Source organism: Musca domestica, unplaced genomic scaffold (genome assembly GCF_030504385.1).
Source record: "Musca domestica strain aabys unplaced genomic scaffold, Musca_domestica.polishedcontigs.V.1.1 286, whole genome shotgun sequence".
Classification (NCBI taxonomy): Eukaryota; Metazoa; Arthropoda; class Insecta; order Diptera; family Muscidae; genus Musca; species Musca domestica.
Genome location: NW_026712295.1, coordinates 323,182 through 341,728, shown reverse-complemented (window position 1 = coordinate 341,728; position 18,547 = coordinate 323,182). Strand labels below are relative to the sequence as shown.

General features: G+C 31.3%; 2 protein-coding genes across 4 annotated transcripts in view; one reads left to right on the top strand and one right to left on the bottom strand.

The window, feature by feature from the left end:
• Positions 1–6,593, top strand: part of LOC101900481 (basement membrane-specific heparan sulfate proteoglycan core protein) — a gene marked incomplete at its 5' end in the record, with an annotated part of 223,463 nt that extends 216,870 nt beyond the window's left edge. Inside the window, 4 exon segments of the mRNA XM_059124374.1 lie at positions 1,395–1,626; positions 1,694–2,110; positions 2,172–2,319; positions 6,383–6,593. Coding sequence (XP_058980357.1) covers positions 1,395–1,626; positions 1,694–2,110; positions 2,172–2,319; positions 6,383–6,431 — 846 coding nt within the window.
• A 6,950-nt stretch (positions 6,594–13,543) lies between these two features.
• LOC131800393 (serine/threonine-protein kinase Pink1, mitochondrial-like) lies at positions 13,544–17,551 on the bottom strand. 3 transcript variants are annotated; one of them, XM_020035538.2, is made up of 6 exons: positions 17,399–17,551; positions 16,873–17,095; positions 16,548–16,806; positions 15,564–16,364; positions 14,468–15,472; positions 13,544–14,408 (listed from the first exon to the last, which is right to left on the bottom strand). In XM_020035538.2, the coding sequence occupies exons 3-6, from the start codon at positions 16,698–16,700 to the stop codon at positions 14,211–14,213; spliced, it is 2,157 nt and encodes a 718-aa protein (XP_019891097.1). In that variant the 5' UTR covers positions 16,701–16,806; positions 16,873–17,095; positions 17,399–17,551; the 3' UTR covers positions 13,544–14,210. The 3 variants fall into 3 exon arrangements, with proteins under 3 accessions (XP_019891097.1, XP_005180031.1, XP_058980359.1); XM_005179974.4 differs by having other exon boundaries at positions 16,884–17,095; XM_059124376.1 differs by having other exon boundaries at positions 16,888–17,095.
• Positions 17,552–18,547: the final 996 nt, after the last annotated feature.

The following is an 18,547-nucleotide window of genomic DNA, read 5'->3' as shown; positions in this document are numbered from 1 at the left end:
AGAAAAGAAGTTTATATTATCCAGAAGTAATGATATTTACATTATTGTTCATTAATTTTGAGCATACTTTTTGGAACTGTCAAAAATTCTCCCAATAAAGGAAATTTGTAGATTTTTCGAAAAATGGAATTTTTTGAAGAAAAAAAAAATGGTAAAACCCAACTAGTTTATGTAGTTAGAAACGGGGAAAACAATACCTTGTTGAGAAATTCTGCCTTTTTGGAAATATTATGCGATTTCCTGAAAGTGGGGATAATGAGGGAATTTTGGAAAAAATCTTGGAATTGTGGAAATTTAAGTAAAGTGCCAGAAATGCCGTTACCTACTTTGATATTTTCAATAATTTTCAGAATTTTTCGGATTTTTTGGAAAATATGGGGAAAATGAGGGAATTTTAGAAAATCTTTGAAAATTAAATTTTTTTGAGAAAAGAAGTTTATATTATACAGAAGTAATGATATTTACATTATTTTGCATTAATTTTGAGCATACTTTTTGGAACTGTCAAAAATTTCTCTAAAAGGGAAATTTGTAGATTTTTCGAAAAATTGAATTTTTTGAAAAAAAAATCTAGTAAAACCTAACTAGTTAATGTAGCCAGAAAAGGGGGAAACAATATTTTGTTGAAAAATGTGGTCTTTTTTGTAAATATTATGCGATTTCCTGAAAGGGGGGATAATGAGGGAATTTTGGAAAAAATCTTGGAATTGTGGAAATTTTAGAAAATCATCATATTATCAAGAAATTCCGAAAAAGAAAAGAAAAAAAGAAAAAAAATGATTATTTCTTTAATATTTTTCAGAAATTTTCGGATTTTTTTTTTTTAAAATGGGGAAAATGAGGGAATTTTAGAAAAAAAGCTTGGAATTGGGGAATATTTTCCAGAGAAGATCAGGTTGTAATAAGATTGTGATGCATGCATAATTTTGCAGCTTCTTTTATTTTATCTCTCACCCACCCGAAGCATCCAGATTTTCCCCTTTAGGGGAAATTGGGGGATTTTTTTGGAAATGGGGAAAATGAGGGAATTTTAGAAAAAAATCTTGGAATTAGGGAATATCTTCCAAAGAGGTTCAGGTTGTAATAATATTGTGAAACATACATAATTTTGCAGTTTCTTTTATTTTATCTCACACCCACCCAAAATTTGGAAATGGGGAAAATGAGGGAATTTTAGAAAAAAAATTGGAATTGGGTAATTTTTTATAAAAAGGTTTAGGCTATAATAATATTGTAATACATACATTATTTTGCAGTTTCTTTTATTTTATACTCCCCCGAAACATCCGAATTATCCCCTTTTAGGGGAAATTGAGGGATTTAAAAAAAAATGAAATTTAATTTTCTTTTTTTTGTATTTTTAATAAATTTAATTTTTTCCTGTTTGTTTGTAGCTCTTTGAGGGACAACGCCAATTGAATCTGATTGCCGACATCCAGGATGCTGCCAATATTCAAAACTGTGGTGAAATCAATGAAATCGAACAGAACGAAACCTTTGACCACGATGTCGAACAAAATGCCTGCTCCAGTGACCCGTGTGAAAATGGCGGCACCTGTGTTGTGGAAAACGACGAGGCTGTGTGTCTGTGTAACATAGGCTTTGCCGGCAAACATTGTGAAGATCGTGAGTTGGGAAAATTTTCAAAACTTTCAAAAAATTTGAGAATTTTTTTTAATTTTCTATTTTTTAGATATTTCCCTACAATTCGATGCCAATTTCCATGGCAATGGCTATTTGGAATTGAATCGTTCACAGTTCGATGAAAATGTTGAGCAAAAATTCTCCAGTGCTGCCATGGTATTCTCCACAACCGCTCCGGATGGTCTCTTGCTGTGGTGGGGCCAGCCCAAGGGCGAAGCCTATACCGGCCAAGATTTCATGGCCGTGGCCATTGTTGATGGCATTGCCGAATTTGCATTCCGTTTGAATGGTGAAGAGAAGGTCATTCGCAATCCCGACAAGCGTGTGGATGATGGTATACGCCATATTCTCTTGATTAAACGTACCGACAATACCGCCATCTTGGAGCTGGATCATATTCTGTATGCCGATGAGACCAAGGATACTGGTAAAGATACCATGAGCCTGCCAGGTCATGTGTTTATTGGTAAGTGGAAGTCGGAAGATTTCTTTGAGGAAAAAATAAACATTTTCTAAAATGTCCACAGGTGGCGCTCCCAATCTGGAATCATTTACCGGTGGCCGTTACAAACATCACTTCAACGGCTGTGTACGAGTTGTGGAAGGCGAAGCCAGTGGCATCATAGAAGTAGGCAAGGTAGCAATAAGCGGTAATAACGTTGACACCTGTCCAAAGTAAGTATGCTCTCCCGCTCTCTCATCTCTCTCTCTCTCTCTTTACTAAATTTTTGGTAAATTCTCTTTAATGCTGCCCTCTATCGGAAAAAAAAAACCAGAAACTGGATACCCTCTAGTCTAGTTGAAAATAGTTTAGTTTTAAAAACCGATTTCCATTTTGATCCAAATTTTTTCGATGATTTCGATCAGCCTCCTCCCGTACACATAATTTATCCCCACCCACCGTTTTCGACAATTCCGACAAGTGGTTCCCCCCTGAATTCTTTGAATTTTTTACACAATTTTTATCACCTACATGCGCTGAGACCCCCGCAACACATATCATGTTTGGGTTTGATTTCAACACTAATCTGCCGCCTTTTAGAATCCTTGCTACTGAGTAAAGGAGATTTTATTTTATTTTTAAAAATTTCCCTCAAGACATAGAGAAGAGAAGGAAAAACTAGAAGTCCATTGGAAGTCAATTTTTTTCCCTTCGCCCCATTTTAAGGTTGCGAATGGCAGGGATGGAAAGTCTTAAAGTGTGATCAAAAAGATTTTTTTGGAAAATATTTTCCAATTGGGATATGGAATGATAATGACAATCCCATAATCAATTCAAAAATATAGAATTTTGCAATTTCCCAATAAAACGGGGAAAATATGGAAATTTTTGAAAATAACGGAGAAAATCTGGAGATTTTTGAAAAAAAAACGGGGGAAATATGGATATTTTTGAAAAACAACGGGGAAATTATTTCCCCCATTCCATAATTATTTTAATTTTTCAATACCAACCACTTTTGGGAATGTGGGGAAAATGAGGGAATTTTTGCAAAAATTGCGGAGACAATACAATTTTCGAAAAAAAGAAATGAAGAATTGATTTCGCTTATCAGAGGAGTTTTTATCCGGTTTTTTAAATTAATAACAGTCAAAAATTTTGGGAATGTGGGGAAAATTAGGGAATTTTTGCCAAAAATGGCGGGAACATTACTTGACATAAAAAGTTTGAATGAATCTGACTTAAAAATGTTACAGCCATAGTCAAGTTAGTATTTTATTAGAAAATTTTGCTTTTTTGGAAAAATTTTAAAATTTTGTAAATGTGGGGAAAATGAGGGAATTTTTGGAAAAATTTCGGAATTTATGGCAATATGGGAAAAATTGCATACTATCGAAAGATGCAGTTATTAACATTTGTTGGCAAATTTTTTCAATATTTCTGAGAGTTTTTGTTAAAAATGGGGAAAATCAGAGTCCCAATAAAACGTGGAAAATATGCGAATTTTCGAAAAATAAAATGAAGAATTGATTCCCCTTTTTAGAAGAATTTTTATCAGACTTACTAATTTAATAACTGTCACAAATTTAGCTTTTTTTGGAAAAACTTTCGAATTTTGTAAATGTGGGGAAAATGAGGGAATTTTTACGAAAATGGCGGGGACAATACATGACATAAAAAATTTGATTGAATCTGACTAGCAAATATTCGAACCAGAGGCAAGACAGTATCTTATTGGAAAATTTTTCTTTTTTTGGAAAAAATTTCGATTTTTTTAATGTGGGGAAAATGTGGGAATTTTTGGAAAATTTTCGGAATTTTTGACAATATGGGAAAAAATGCATACTATCGAAAGATGCAGTTATTCGTATTAGTTGGCATAATTTGTTTCAATATTTCTGAGAATTTTTGTAGAAATTTTAAATATAAAATTTGTTTTATGATTATAAATGCTATTTTTAAATAAAAATAAAAAATCAGGATTTTTTAAGATTTTAGTTTTAGTTTTTAAAACCGAGTTTAGTCTTTTCTTTTAGATTTCTCATTCATTTATTTATTATTTTATAATTATTGTTTTTTTAATTTTTTTTTTGTTAAATTATAAAAAAATGCATTTCTTTAATAAAAAAAACTATATTTTTTATGATATGAGTTTTTAAAATGTTATATTTTAATTTTAATTTTTTTTTTAATTTATGTATTATATTATATTTATATTTCATATTTTTTTTTATTTTTATATTTTTTATAACTTATTGTTTTTTTTTTAATTTTGTTTTATTTTTATTAACAAACGAAAAGTATACTATTAATTATAAAATTTAAAAAATATTATTAAATAAACATATTATAAAGCGCTGTGAAATAAATCAATAATTGATATTATAGCATAATATTGTGTATTATACAAACTGTATGTGAAAAACTGCACCTGAATTTTCTCCAATTTTATAAATATAACATTTTATTTTAAATATATATTATTTATTACATTTATTTATTTTTAATAATTAATGATATTTGTTAATAATTAAAAACAATATTGATTTTTGTATTGAAACCTTTTCGTCATTTATCAATATTTATTATTTTATTTTGTTATTATTATTATTTTTAACAATTTTTTCCAATTTTCCAAAGATTTTTTTCATTTTTTATGGTTTTATTGTTGAGAAACTTTTTGAAATGCCCAGAAATATAGTCATAAATAGATATAAATAAATGTTATCGTTAAAAGAAGAAAAAATATCACTTAAAAATTTTCGATTATCATATGGCAAACCATTTACCTTACAGATGAGTCTGACGCAAATTTCATGTTTTGTTTCGTCAAGAAAAATCAATTTTCTTCAATTTGGAGCATTTTTTGCGGTGTGGTAAATTTTCTTCCAAACTCACCACACCTCTCAAAATGTTAAAAATACTCAGAAAAACACTTGTAATTATATTTTTAAATAAATTCCATATTTGTTAAAGGGGCATTTACCATTAAACCGCCACAAAAAATAAAAATGTTCCTTGAAAATAGCGAAAAATCAGCGATTTTTTTACAAAAATATGGCCAAGAACTTAAGTTACAATTGCCGTCGACACAAATTTCATGATTTGTTGTTAAGCAAAATCAATTTTCCTCAATTTGGAGCATTTTTTGCGGTGTGGTGAATTCTGTGCCAAACTCACCACACCTCTCAAACTTTTGGAAAAACTCAGAAAAATAACTACAAACACATCTTAATAAATGTTGTGGTTGTTGAAGGTCAAATTTCCATTAAAACGCTACAAAAAATAATAATATTCCTTAAAAATAGCGAATAATCAGAGATTTTTTACAAAAATGTGGCAACCATTTACGTTACAGTTGAGTCTGACATAAATTTCATGATTTTTTGTTAAGCAAAATCAATTTTCTTCACTTTGGAGCATTTTTGGTGGTGTGGTGAATTTTGTATCAAACTCACCACACCTCTCAAACTTTTGGAAATACTCAGAAAATTACCTGTTATCATATTTAAATAGATTTCATTGCTGTTGAAGGATGAATTTCCATTAAAACGCCACAAAAAATGATAATATTCCTTGAAAATAGCGAATAATCAGATTTTTTGAAAAATATGACCAAGAATTTAAGTTACAGTTGCCGCCGACTTAAATTTCATGATTTTTTGTTAAGCAAAATCAATTTTCTTCAATTTGGAGCATTTTTTGTGGTGTGGTGAATTTTCTTTCAAACTCACCACACCTCTCAAACATTTGGAAATACTCAGAAAAACACCTGTAATCATATTTAAATAAATTTTGTGGTTATTGAAGTGCGAATTTCCATTAAAACGCCACAATAAATGATAATATTCTTTGAAAATAGGGAAAAATCAGAGAATTTTTTTACATAAAAATTAAGACAGAACTCTACAGTTGCCGTCGATATAAATTTTATGATTTTTTGTTAAGCAAAATCAATTTCCTTCAATTTGGAGCATTTTTGGTGGTGTGGTGAATTTCCTTCAAAACTCACCACACCTCTCAAACTTTGAGAAATACTCAGAAAAACCCCTGCAATCATATTTAAATAAATTTCATTATTGTTTAAGGGTGAATTTCCATTTAAAAGCCACTAAAATAAAAAAACATCTATAAACATATTTAAATACATTTTATCATTTTTTAAGGTCGACTTCTTTTGTTATAAGTAATTGTTTGACTATTTATTGTTTATTTTTATTTATTTAATTATATTTTTTAATTCACTTTTAATTTTATTTTAATAATTTTTATTTTTTTTATTATTTTTTTTTTTAGTGCGGATGAGGATGTTGATTTCGATGGTACCGAGCCCCCAGTCGTTTAATAGTTTTTTTAGTTAAAAAAATTATTATTTAAAACATTTTTCTTAAAAAACCCCCCAAACTTGGATTATACTGCACTTTTGCAACAACCACAAAAAAAAAACAAAAACCAAACTATGAAAAAATTAACTCAAAATCAAAATTTCAAAAAAAAAAAAAAAACAACAACACACTAATTTAGTTTCCTTTTTTATAAAATAAAAAATATAAAACTAAATATTAAGCCAAAACTAACGTAATGAAAAAAAAACAACAAGAAAATAATTTTTAAACAAACAACAAAAACGAATCCAAATGTGTCATATTTTTAAATTTAAGTGAGTGAAGATGATGACGAAGAAGAAGAAAAAAAGAATAACATATCGCGCCAAAACCTTACGACGAACGAACAAACCTTACAATGGATAATGCACAATAACAAAAAAATATCAAAGAAAACTCCGAAACACGCTTAAGACAATGCAAACTAAAATCGATTTTCCTGGAAAATTAGAAAAATTCACAACAGCATGCAACATATCCAGCTAACTCTAAACAAATAGATAAATAAAATATTTTACCAAAAATATATTCAAACAAAAACACTCTCTCAAAATGAAATCTCAACTTTTTTTCAAATTCTCTCATTACCCAATCTCTGCCTTTATTTTTATACTCAAAAAAAAATAGAATTCCATTGAAATTTTCTCTTTTTTTGCTTAAATGTGTTCTTCTTTTTTTATTATTATATAATAATTAAATATAATTTTTAATAAGCCATTAAAAAAAACGAAAATATCATAAACAAATACTAATTTAATTTTTACCATTAACGATTTGTTTCTAATTACATATATATTTTTTTGTAAATGTTAAATCACAAAAGAGAAACAAAAAAATGGAAAGTAAAAAACAAAAATGGTATATAATAAATAATAAGAGAAGCATATACATATACATATAAAAATAAAACAACAAAATCCCAATACAATTGTAATAACACTAAATAATACTATTGTAAAAAGTTTGTTAAGTATACAAAATAAAAGAAGCCAAATTATGAAAACAAAAATACTTAAAATTAAAATTGTTTTATTTAATTGAAAAATACAGGAAGTGATGGCAACACTGTTTGGGCTAAGAAAATAATGAATTACACCGTTTTCTAAAATTCGACATAGCGTACACAATGTTTTGTACGTCCGTATTACCAAAATACGTCAGGTCCTTACCTTTTTTTATATGTTAAAGGACATATAAATGTTTTAATAGCGACAATAATGACATGGCATGAAAAACAAACATTTTAAATATTGTTTTCTTACATTAAATCAACGTAGCAATGATTTCGAACAGTTTCCGCGGTGTGGTGAAATTTCTTCAAAACTCACCACACATCTTAAACTTTTGGGACTGCTCAGAAAACTACAAATAAACAGATTTAAACAAATTTCATCGCTTCTAAAGGTCGGATTTCTATCAAAAAGCGTAAAATGTTGGAAATTATCCTTATTTTCTAACGATGAACAAAGATTTCTACAAAAATATGCCACTTATTTAAGACGCAGTTGTACCGGACATCAAATTTTAAGGTTTTTTGCTAAGCAAACTAAATATGCTTCAATTTAGAGCATTTTTAGCGGTGTGGTGAATTTTCTTCAAAACTCACCACACCTTTTAAACTTTTGGAAATGCACAAAAAGTAACCCAAAAACATAATAAAATAAATTGCAATATTTATTTAAGGTCGGATTCCTTTCAAAAAGCACAAAATATTGAAAATTTGCCTTATTTGCTAACGGTAACCAGAAATTTTTACAAAAATATGCCACTTTTTTAAAACACAGTTTTGCCGGACATTAAATTTAAGGTTTTCTGCTAAGCAAAATAAATATCCTTCAATTTAGAGCATTTTTGGCGGTGTGGTGAATTTCCTTCGAAACTCACCACACCTTTTAAACTTTTGGAAATGCAGGAAATGTTACTCATAAACAGAATTAAATGAATCGCAACATTTTTTAAGGTCGGATTCCTTTCAAAAAGCGGAAAATATAGAAAATTTGCCTTATTTACTAACGGTAAACAAAGATTTTTACAAAACTATGGCAACCATTTTCGTTACAGTTGTGCCAGACATAAATTTTATGATTTTTTGAAAAGGAAAATGAACCGCATTTTTGGCGGTGTGGTGAATTTCCATCAAAACTCACCACACCTTTTAAACCTCTGGAAATGCACGAAAATATGCTAGAAAACATAACTAAATAAATTCCAACGTTGTTTAAGGTCGGATTCCTATCAAAAAGCGCAAAATATTGAAAATTTGTACAGGTAGACATCATTTTTTTACAAAAATATGGCGACCGTTTTCGTTACAGTTGTACCGGACACAAATTTTATGATTTTTTGAAAAGCAAACTGAATATCCTTCAATTTAGAGCATTTTTGGCGGTGTGGTGAATTTCCTTCGAAACTCACCACACTTTTTAAACTTTTGAAAATGCACGAAAAGTTACTCATAAACAGAATTAAATAAATTGCAATATTTTTTAAGGTCGGATTCCCATCAAAAAGCCCAAATAATTGAAATTCTGCCTTATTTGCTAACGGTAAACAACAATTTTGAAAAAAAATGGCAACCATTTACGTTGGAGTTGTGCCAGACATAAATGTTATGATTTTTTGAAAAGGAAAATAAATATCCTTCAATTTTGAGCATTTTTGGCGGTGTGGTGAAATTTCTTCAAAACTCACCACACCTTTTAAACCTCTGGAAATGCACAAAAAATTACTCATAAACAGAATTAAATAAATTGCAATGTTTTTCAGGGTCGAATTTCTATCAAAAAGCACAAAATATTGAAAATTTGCCTTATTTGTGCCGGTAAACAAACAATTTTACAAAAATATGGCAACCATTTACATTACAGTTGTGCCAGACATAAATTTTATGATTTTTTGAAAAGCAAAATAAATATTCTTCAATTTAGACCTTTTTGGCGATGTGGTAAATTTCCATCAAAACTCACCTTTCAAATCTTTGGAAATGCACAAAAAGATACTCACAAACAGAATTAGAAAAAAAATAAAAAAAAATGCTCATAAACAGAATTATATAAATGGCAATGTTTTTTTAGAATCGGATTCCTATCAAAAAATGCAATATATTGAAAATTTGTACCGGTAAACAAAGATTTTTACAAAAATATGGCAATCATTTACATTACAGTTCTGCTAGACATAAATTTTTTGATTTTTTGAAAAGGAAAATGAATATCCTTCAATTTAGAGCATTTTTGGCGGTGTGGTGAATTTCCGTCAAAACTCACCACACCTTTCAAACTTTTGAAAATTACAAGAAAAATGCTTAAAAACATATTTAAATAAATTTTGTCATTCTACCTTAGAATTCCAATCAAAATTCTGGCCTAAATCTCACCTCATTCACCAAAAGCATACAAATCAGTTAAAAAATGTTTAAAAACGTCTTTAGTAGGACATCAAATTTATAATATTACCCAGGAAAAAAGAAATAAAATGGAAAAATACATTTGGACGTTGTAGCGTGTGCTTCAAGAGTTTTCTTAAAGTAACCGTAATTCCGTAAACAAATGTCCATAACTCTTTAAATGTCAACTTTTTTAATGACCATACCTCCTTTACTTCTAGGCGTTTTAGCACGTCTTTTCTGAAGATGTTTTTTTTTTTTTTTGTAAAAAATTGGTATGTACTCCTTACCGATTTATTTTTCTCTAGAACCACTAGTGAAATTTGATGTAGAATAATTTCCCTTTTCACACCATACCCCTATAGTAAAAATTGGGTGAAATTTTGGGCCAAATTTCAAAAAGACCCAAAAATGCTTTATTAAGCCATATTCACAATTTTCGAACCTATATTTTATGGTTCTATATTACTCCCACGGATTTCTTTTGCTCGAGAGGCCATAGTGGAATTTCATGTAGAATATTTTCTCCTTTGACGCCATAGGCCTAAGGCGAAGAATTAGGGGAACTTTAAGTCTAGTTTTAAAAAGGCCCAAAAATTCTCAAAAAAAAATAACATTAACTATATTTTATTTTTATATATTATACCTACCGATTTCTTTTACTCTAGAGCCTATACCGGAATTTCATATAGAATATTTTACCCTTTAACACCATACCCCTATAGTAAAAATTAAGAGAAAATTTGGGCCAAATATCAAAAGGACACTAAAATGATTTATTGAAATATATCCACAATTTTGAACCTATATTTTATTGCAACATATTGTTCCCACCGATTTTTTTTACTCTAGAGCCCATAGTGGAATTTTATGTAGATATTTTCCCCTTTGACACCATATCCCTATAGTAAAAATTAGAGGAAAATTTGGCCCAAATTTCAAAAAGACCCAAAAATGTTTTATTAAACCATAATCACAATTTTTAACCTATATTTTATTATTATATATTACACCTACCGATTTATTTTACTCTAGATCCCATAGTGGAATTTCATGTAGAATATTTTCGCCTTTGGTAGCATAACCCTAAGGTGAAAAATTAGGGGAACATTTGGGCCAAATTTCAAAAAGACCCAAAAATGCTTTATTAGACCCTATTCACAATTTCAAGCCTATATTATATTGTTATATATTACTCCTACCGATTTCTTTTGCTTTAGAGCCCATAGTGGAATTTCTTGTAAAATATTTTCCCCTTTGACACCATATCCCTATAGTAAAAATTAGAGGAAAATTTGGCCCAAATTTCAAAAAGACCCAAAAATGTTTTATTAAACCATATTTTACTCTAGAATTTCATGTAGAATATTTTCCCCTTTGACGCCATAGGCCTAAGGTGAAAAATTAGGGGGAAATTTGAGCCTAGTTTCAAAAAGACCCAAAAATTCTCAACAAAAATCACATTGACAATTTGCCAACTGATATTTAACTACTATATATTATTTATAACGATTTCTTCAACTTGAGGACTCATAATGGATTTTGCTGTAGAACATTTAGTCCTTTGACACCAAGCTTGTGAAATCAAAAATTATGGGATTTTTGGGCCAAATTCAGAAAAGACCAAAAAATTACAAAACAAAAAGTTTTACTATTTTTTAGTCTCCCAATTTAAAACGGTTATTTTTCAAAGTTTATATTCAGCCTAGCGATTTTTTTTTGTTCGGGGACTTATGTTACAATTTGCCATAGAATAATTTCTCCTTTGACACCAACCCCCTACAATGGCAAATTGTGGGAAATATTTGGATAATTTGAACAGGCACTTCTACGAAGTGTGAAATGGCAAATTCGGTTTAATGCCGTTTATAGTAAATTTATATAACAATAATGGTGTTTAGTCTAGGCAAGAACCATACATAGAACAGTATAAACTCTTCTATAAAAAATATAATATATAAATATATAGTTGGTCATGTTTACATAAATTTACTAAAAAGGCATTAAACCGAATTTACCATTCCACAGGACGTAGAAAGAAGTGCTTCCTCAGATTATCCAAATATTTCCCTCAATTCGCCATTGTAGGGTATTGGTGTCAAAGGAGAAATTATTCTATGTCAAATTTTACCATAAGTCCCCGAACAAAAAAAATCGCTAGACTAAATAAAATCTTTGAAAAATAGCCGTTTTAAATTGGGAGACTAAAAAATCACTAACCTTTTTTTTGTGATTTTTTTGGTCTTTTCTGAATTTGGCCCAAAAATCCCATAATTTTTGATTTCACAAGCTTGGTGTCAAAGGACAAAATGTTCTACAGAAAATTCTAGTAAGAGTCCTCAGGTAGAAGAAATCGTTATAAATAATATATAGTAGTTAAATATCAGTTGGCAAATTGTTAATGTGATTTTTATTAAGCCGTTTTGGGCCGTTGTGGAATTTAGCCCAAATTTCAAATATTTTTTCATCTTAGGGTAATGGTGTCAGTGGAAAAAATATTCTACATGAAATTCCACTAGAGGCTTTGGAGTAATTGAAATCGGCAGGAGCAAAAAAAACTAGGCTCACAAATTGTGAATATGAATGGGTAAAATATTTTTGGATCGATTTGAAATTAAGCTTAAATTTTCCCTAATTTTCCACCCTAGATCTATGGCGTCAACGGGAAAAATATTTCAAATCAAATTTCACTAGTGGTTCTAGAATAAAAGAAATCGGTGGGAATCATATATAGCAATTTAAAATAGGTTCAAAATCATGAATAGGGATTAATAAAGCATTTTTGGTTCTTTTTGAAATTTGGCCCAAATTTTCCTCTAATTTTTATTATGGGGGTATGGTGTCAAAGGGAAAAATATTCTACATGAAATTCCACTAGAAGCTTTGGAGTAATTGAAATCGCCAGGAGTGATATAAAGCAATAAAATCTAAGCTTACAAATCGTGAATATGAATTGGTAAAACATTTTTGAATCGATTTCAAATTAGGCTCAAATTTCCCCTAATTTTCTACCTTAGACCTATGGCGTCAAAGGGAAAAATATTTCAAATCAAATTTCACTAGTGGTTCTAGAGTAAAAGAAATCGATGGGAATCATATATATCATATATATGAATCATATATACATATATATTAAATATGGGTTCAAAATTATGAATATGGTTTTATAAAGCATTTTTGGGTCTTTTTGAAATTTGACCCAAATTTTCCTCTAAGTTTTACTAAGGGGTATGATGTCAATGGGAAAAATATTCTAAACGAAATTCCACTAAGGCTTTAGAGTAATGAAAATCGGCAGGAGTGATATAAAGCAATAAAATCTAGGCTTACAAATTGTGAATATGAATGGGTAAAACATTTTTGGATCGATTTTAAATTAGGCATAAATTTCCCGTAATTTTCAACCTTAGGCCTATAACGTCAAAGGAGAAAATATTCTACGTGAAATTTCACCACGCGCTTTAGAGTAATAGAAATCGCTAGGTGCCCAGAAATTGTTATTTGGTTCCTTGAAAGTTATGCATTTTTAAAAATAACTCCTAAGAAGCTTTGCTCCAAAAGCTCAGGATTTATTTTCTTCGATTATTTCAATTTCCCTGTTGAATATTATTCCATCGTCTTCCTTTTGCTTAAAACTATTTCGCTTCTCCATTTCCTCCAAATTGAAGAAAACTCCATTTCACCAGATAGTTGCTAAAGTTTTCTGTTTTATTTCATAATTTCTACTTCCTCTTCATTTCCTCAAAATAAAGCATTTCTAAATTTAAGGGAGGTGTGTAAGTAAATGTTTTCAATTTTCATTGGCATTTAAATGTGATTTTAAGATAACTACAATATCATTATCATGGTGTCTTTTTCTTAGGCGGTAAAAATGGTAACTAAAACAAAAAAAAAATAATTAGTAGAAGCCTTTAAGCAACCAAAAAAATTAAGGGTTATTTTTAATTGAGAATATTTTTTTTTTTTTTAAATTAGTAGTTTTAAATGTGATAATTATAGAGTTTTGTATACAAATAATTCATAAGAAAAATATAGAGGTTTATTTTTTTTTTTTTTTTTTTTGCTTTACACACAAGTAGTATACAAACAAAGTAAAATTAGTAGAAGTTTTATAGGTTACGAACTTCACTTCAAGTTTTGTTTTTTTCTTTTCATTTTTCTTCTTTCTACAATCCTAGATATCACACAAATGTATTTTGTTTCACGTATTTCTTTTTTTTTAAACATTGTTTTCCAGACTTTTGTTTGATTGAAAAAATTAATTAAAAAAAAAAAATAAATTATAATTTTTTGCAAAAATTTGAAAGGAAAAAAATGGAGATACAATCGTTCGTTTTAATGATCGTTGAAAATTTTAAACCACGGTACTTTGTATCCAATTGAGGGCTCCACGTATGCGTCGTAGTCTGGCCCTGGCCAGGAAGCTGCAGATCAATAAATACTCTACATAAGTACGACGACCCGTTTGCTGATATTGGCCTAGATGGGGTACAGGTTTCGAATTGGCCTCACACATGATTTTGGTGGTCAAGGACAAAAGCCATTGCAAGATCTAAAAGAATAGACACTATCACACCAAATATCACAAATTATAAATGCATTTTAACCTACCTCTGCACTGTTGGGCATACCACCCACCTTGAGCCACTTGGAAGGAGCCCACAAAAACAATTGCATAACATTGGCGGCAATATCTGGGCTAACACGTTTCGAAGGATTGGGTGACAAAATATTGTAGATCAATTGCTGCACCAACGTGGGACATTCCTCCGACAGCTGTGGCAAATCCTCATCCTTATAATCGGAATTGCGCAGCGAATAGGTTTCAATTGCCAATCCGCCACTGGAAGAATAAAATGGATTACGCATACCAAATATTTCATAAGCAATGGCACCGCAGGCCCACAAATCTGCTTTGCCATAATTCAAGACCGCAAAGGGCCCTGGCTGTTTGTTAATAATTTCCGGTGCCATCAATGCGGCATTACCACCCTTATCAATATCAAACGAAGTATAAGGCACTTGCAGACCATTCAAGCGATCGGCCAGGCAACAACCAAAATCGGACAACACCAATATTGGTGGTGAGTCATCATCGTTCAATTCAATTAATATATTATCCGATTTAATATCCCGATGAGCGATACCATGACGACTAATATGGGCCACCGCCTCCAGCAGCTGGGTTAAAAGCAACAATTTCGATCGGGTACTCAATTGATGTGAATCCAAATAGGAACGTAAACTATAATCGTAACGTTTCATTAACAAATACAGCGACATGTTGCGCCCATAGCCATTGGGATTAATACGCTGCGGCTGGGCAATGGGGTACAGCAGATGGCCATCGGGGAAATTGCCCACCTCATCACAAAAGAAGCCATACATACAAACAATATTGGGATGTGGTGGTAGGGTCAAAGTTTGATCTTGTAAATGTTGTTCCCACGACTCGGCCGCTTCGTTGATGTAGCGTTGACGTGCCGGCACAGTTTCCTTATACATGGCCCTTAAAATGGCCAAGGCATTACTTTGGATGTCATAGTTAAACATCATTTTCAAGGCCAAGGGATAGCGATGTATATTTGCGCTGGCGGAGGGCGTGTCCATTGTTTGCTAAATAGAAAAAAATGTAGAAAAAAGATAAAGTTTGAATACGGAGATGTTTCAAGTCCAGATAGGACGAAATTGCATTTCTCATACTCACCAAGCCCATGGTACCGCTGCTAACACCGGAAAATCCAGTCTCAGCTTTTGATTGTATCTTAAAATCTTTACTCCGCTCAATGTCCTCTAAATTCCTTTCCGCCTGCAAGACATCTCTAAATTGTGCTGCAGCTGATGTTTGACTAAATAGCTGGACATTATCCACCGAACCGCCAAAATTATGGACAAAACGTGATATATTTTGTATGGGTGTAATATATTCCGGACGGAAAGATTGCTGCTGCAGTGGTTGACGGCCAGCCGGGGAATTATGCTCGGAAGGTGCGGGCGTACCAACGATTTCGGGTGCATTTTCTGGTACATCTAATGTAGAGTTATTTTTAAAGGAAGCAGCATAAACAACAGCAGCACAACCCTTAGCAATTGCCGGTCCAATGGAAAGTTTATCAATACTAAATGAGGAATCCAAGGTCTCAGATACTTCATCATAGTTCCAGGAGGATTGAAGACGATTTGCTGCCTCGCGAATTTCCCAGCACACGCCTTCCAATTCATCTTCTTTTGTCAATACACCAGCTCCGGAAGCCAAGCTAACACCAATGAGAGCAAAAAACGGGGCCGAATCGCCATAGAATAGTTTCTTTGTGGCCTGGGTACGTAACTCAGCGGAATAGGTAGTGGTGACGCGATTTAGGATGTTATCAATGAAGAGCTTACGTGCCTGTTGACCAAAGCGGAAAATGCCTGCAGAATGGGGGACATTGGCAGCCAACTGGCCAGTGGCTGCACCCGCTTTCGAGCTACCAGCTACTGCATTTATGGCACCTCGGGCAACGGATTTCTAAGGGCGGAGAAGGGAAAGCAAATTAGAATGGAAAAAAAACCAAGGCCATGTATTTTAGGAAATATTCTCATAAATGCATAAGGTATTGGAAATGACAATAGCTACCTTCTTCTAAGATAAATTCTATGATTTTAAATCCAAAAATATTTCCTAAATTCTTAAAATGCAATGAATACCCACCTTAACCACCGATGATCCAGGTGGTATACGTTGTTGACGTGTTCGTTGTTGATTTTGTTCCAAAATGTTGGTGTGTATATCTCTTTTCCAATAGCTTTGGAGCAAAAAACGACCATGTTTAAAAAGTCGCGAGGTCAATAAACGTACAGACATGCTGGCCACCACCACTGCAAGCCCCTCAAAACAGCAGCTACACAATCAAAACCTTTTTAGCAGAAAGAAAATCCTTTTCTACTTGGTGATGTCTTTTGAGCGTTTTCTGAAAATAGATATTGCGTTGTATTTTAAATATGTATGTTGTTTTGGATTTATTTTTTTCACATACAAATTCATTACCTACCCTTTGTTACGTTTCCCCTCTTCCGACTGCGTTGTTTTTGTGTTTTTTTTTTTAATTTATTATTTTTCTCTGATTTGTTTTATTTTCCAATAATAATTTGCTCACCGCTTGATGCGGTTTCCACAAGTTCTAACATAACAACAACAAAAATATGTGCAATTTGCTTGGGTGATGGAATCCAACAGCAGTGCAGCGACAACTTCCTTGCCTAAAAACAACAAAATGACCAACAGATGTGAGTGCGATGATGTTATTGTTTTGTTTGTTGTTTTCTATGGCCTTTCTTTGTTTTGTTTTTTTGTTTTTTCCTCCTAACTTGTTTTGTTTTTGTCTCTTTTTTTTGCACATTTCTTTATATTTTTTATGTAACCAATCACAAAAATCACATCGCCGTCTGGGTTTCCAAAATGTCCTTCCTTTAGGATTAGTAGAATACTTAATTTATGGCCAATTATCACCATTAACAAGTTTTTAATGTTTTCATTTACTTCGTTAAACAATTAACACCAACCTTTTTGTATATTTCACGTTTTATCGTACTTAAAAAGACTAAATTTTTATCAATTTCCAATTTGTTTGATGCGTACAATGCAAAACCAAAAATGACAACTGACAACCCTACAACCTGGTTGCAATTCACTCAGAATTGATAGTATGTACTGCTGCCAAATAATACTTTCAATGAGAGACGTGTGGCAAAAAGCAAATTTTTGTCATTTAAAACGAATTTAATTTCTTTCGCAAAAGATATATAAAGCTTATTAATGTTTTTAATTTAAACCATAAATTTTAATATTATATTGAAAAATGAGTTAAAAAAACTAGATAAGTGAATGAAATTTCCAGGCAAATGTTAAATCAGGCAATACTGCAAATGTTTGTAATTTGGAAAAGGAATTGTATTTTTTGTTGTGAAAAATACAGAAATAAAAATAGGTACAGTATTTAACAACGTTTATCGAAAATTTATTTTTTATTATTTTTTTATATTTAATTATCACAGCTACCTTGTCCATAGGGTCATGAACGGTTCCAAAAACTTCTATACATGACTACTCTAAGTAAATGTATAAATTTTAAAAAATCGTGAACATATGATTACATGACTTTACAATCTTAATTCTACCATGGTCATCGGCTGGCTTCTTCGTAGAGGAGCAAATGATGTTTAAGTTGACTTAGTTCGATTTTGGCCCTAGGCTTCTTTGTTCATTTCCGAAGAAGCCAGCCGGCGACTTAAGCCAGCCAAATTAACGCTTATGTATGATATGTCACAAAAGATACCATGCGAAGAGTTCAAGCTGCTTATGTACCCACACTTTTAGTTTTGTCCGGGTTGAACTATGAAAACCCTCTACCATTTGCAAATTTCAAAAAAAAAATCTTTGAAAAATAAAGCTAAACCCATAAAAATATCGAAATTGTTGTTAAATTGGTTCCTCTACAAAGACGTGGGCCGGCATATCCATTTTTTTGCCATAGTCATAACAATATTAAAATACCAAATTTGAAACAATAATTTCGCTAAATCATTAAAATGTGGAATATAGGGAGGCCATGGGGGCTATGCGAAGACCTGAATCTGCATTTTGTCATAAGCAATACAGAATATAGGGAGGTGCTGTTATACTGGGGCCATACGAAGACGTTGACCTGTATG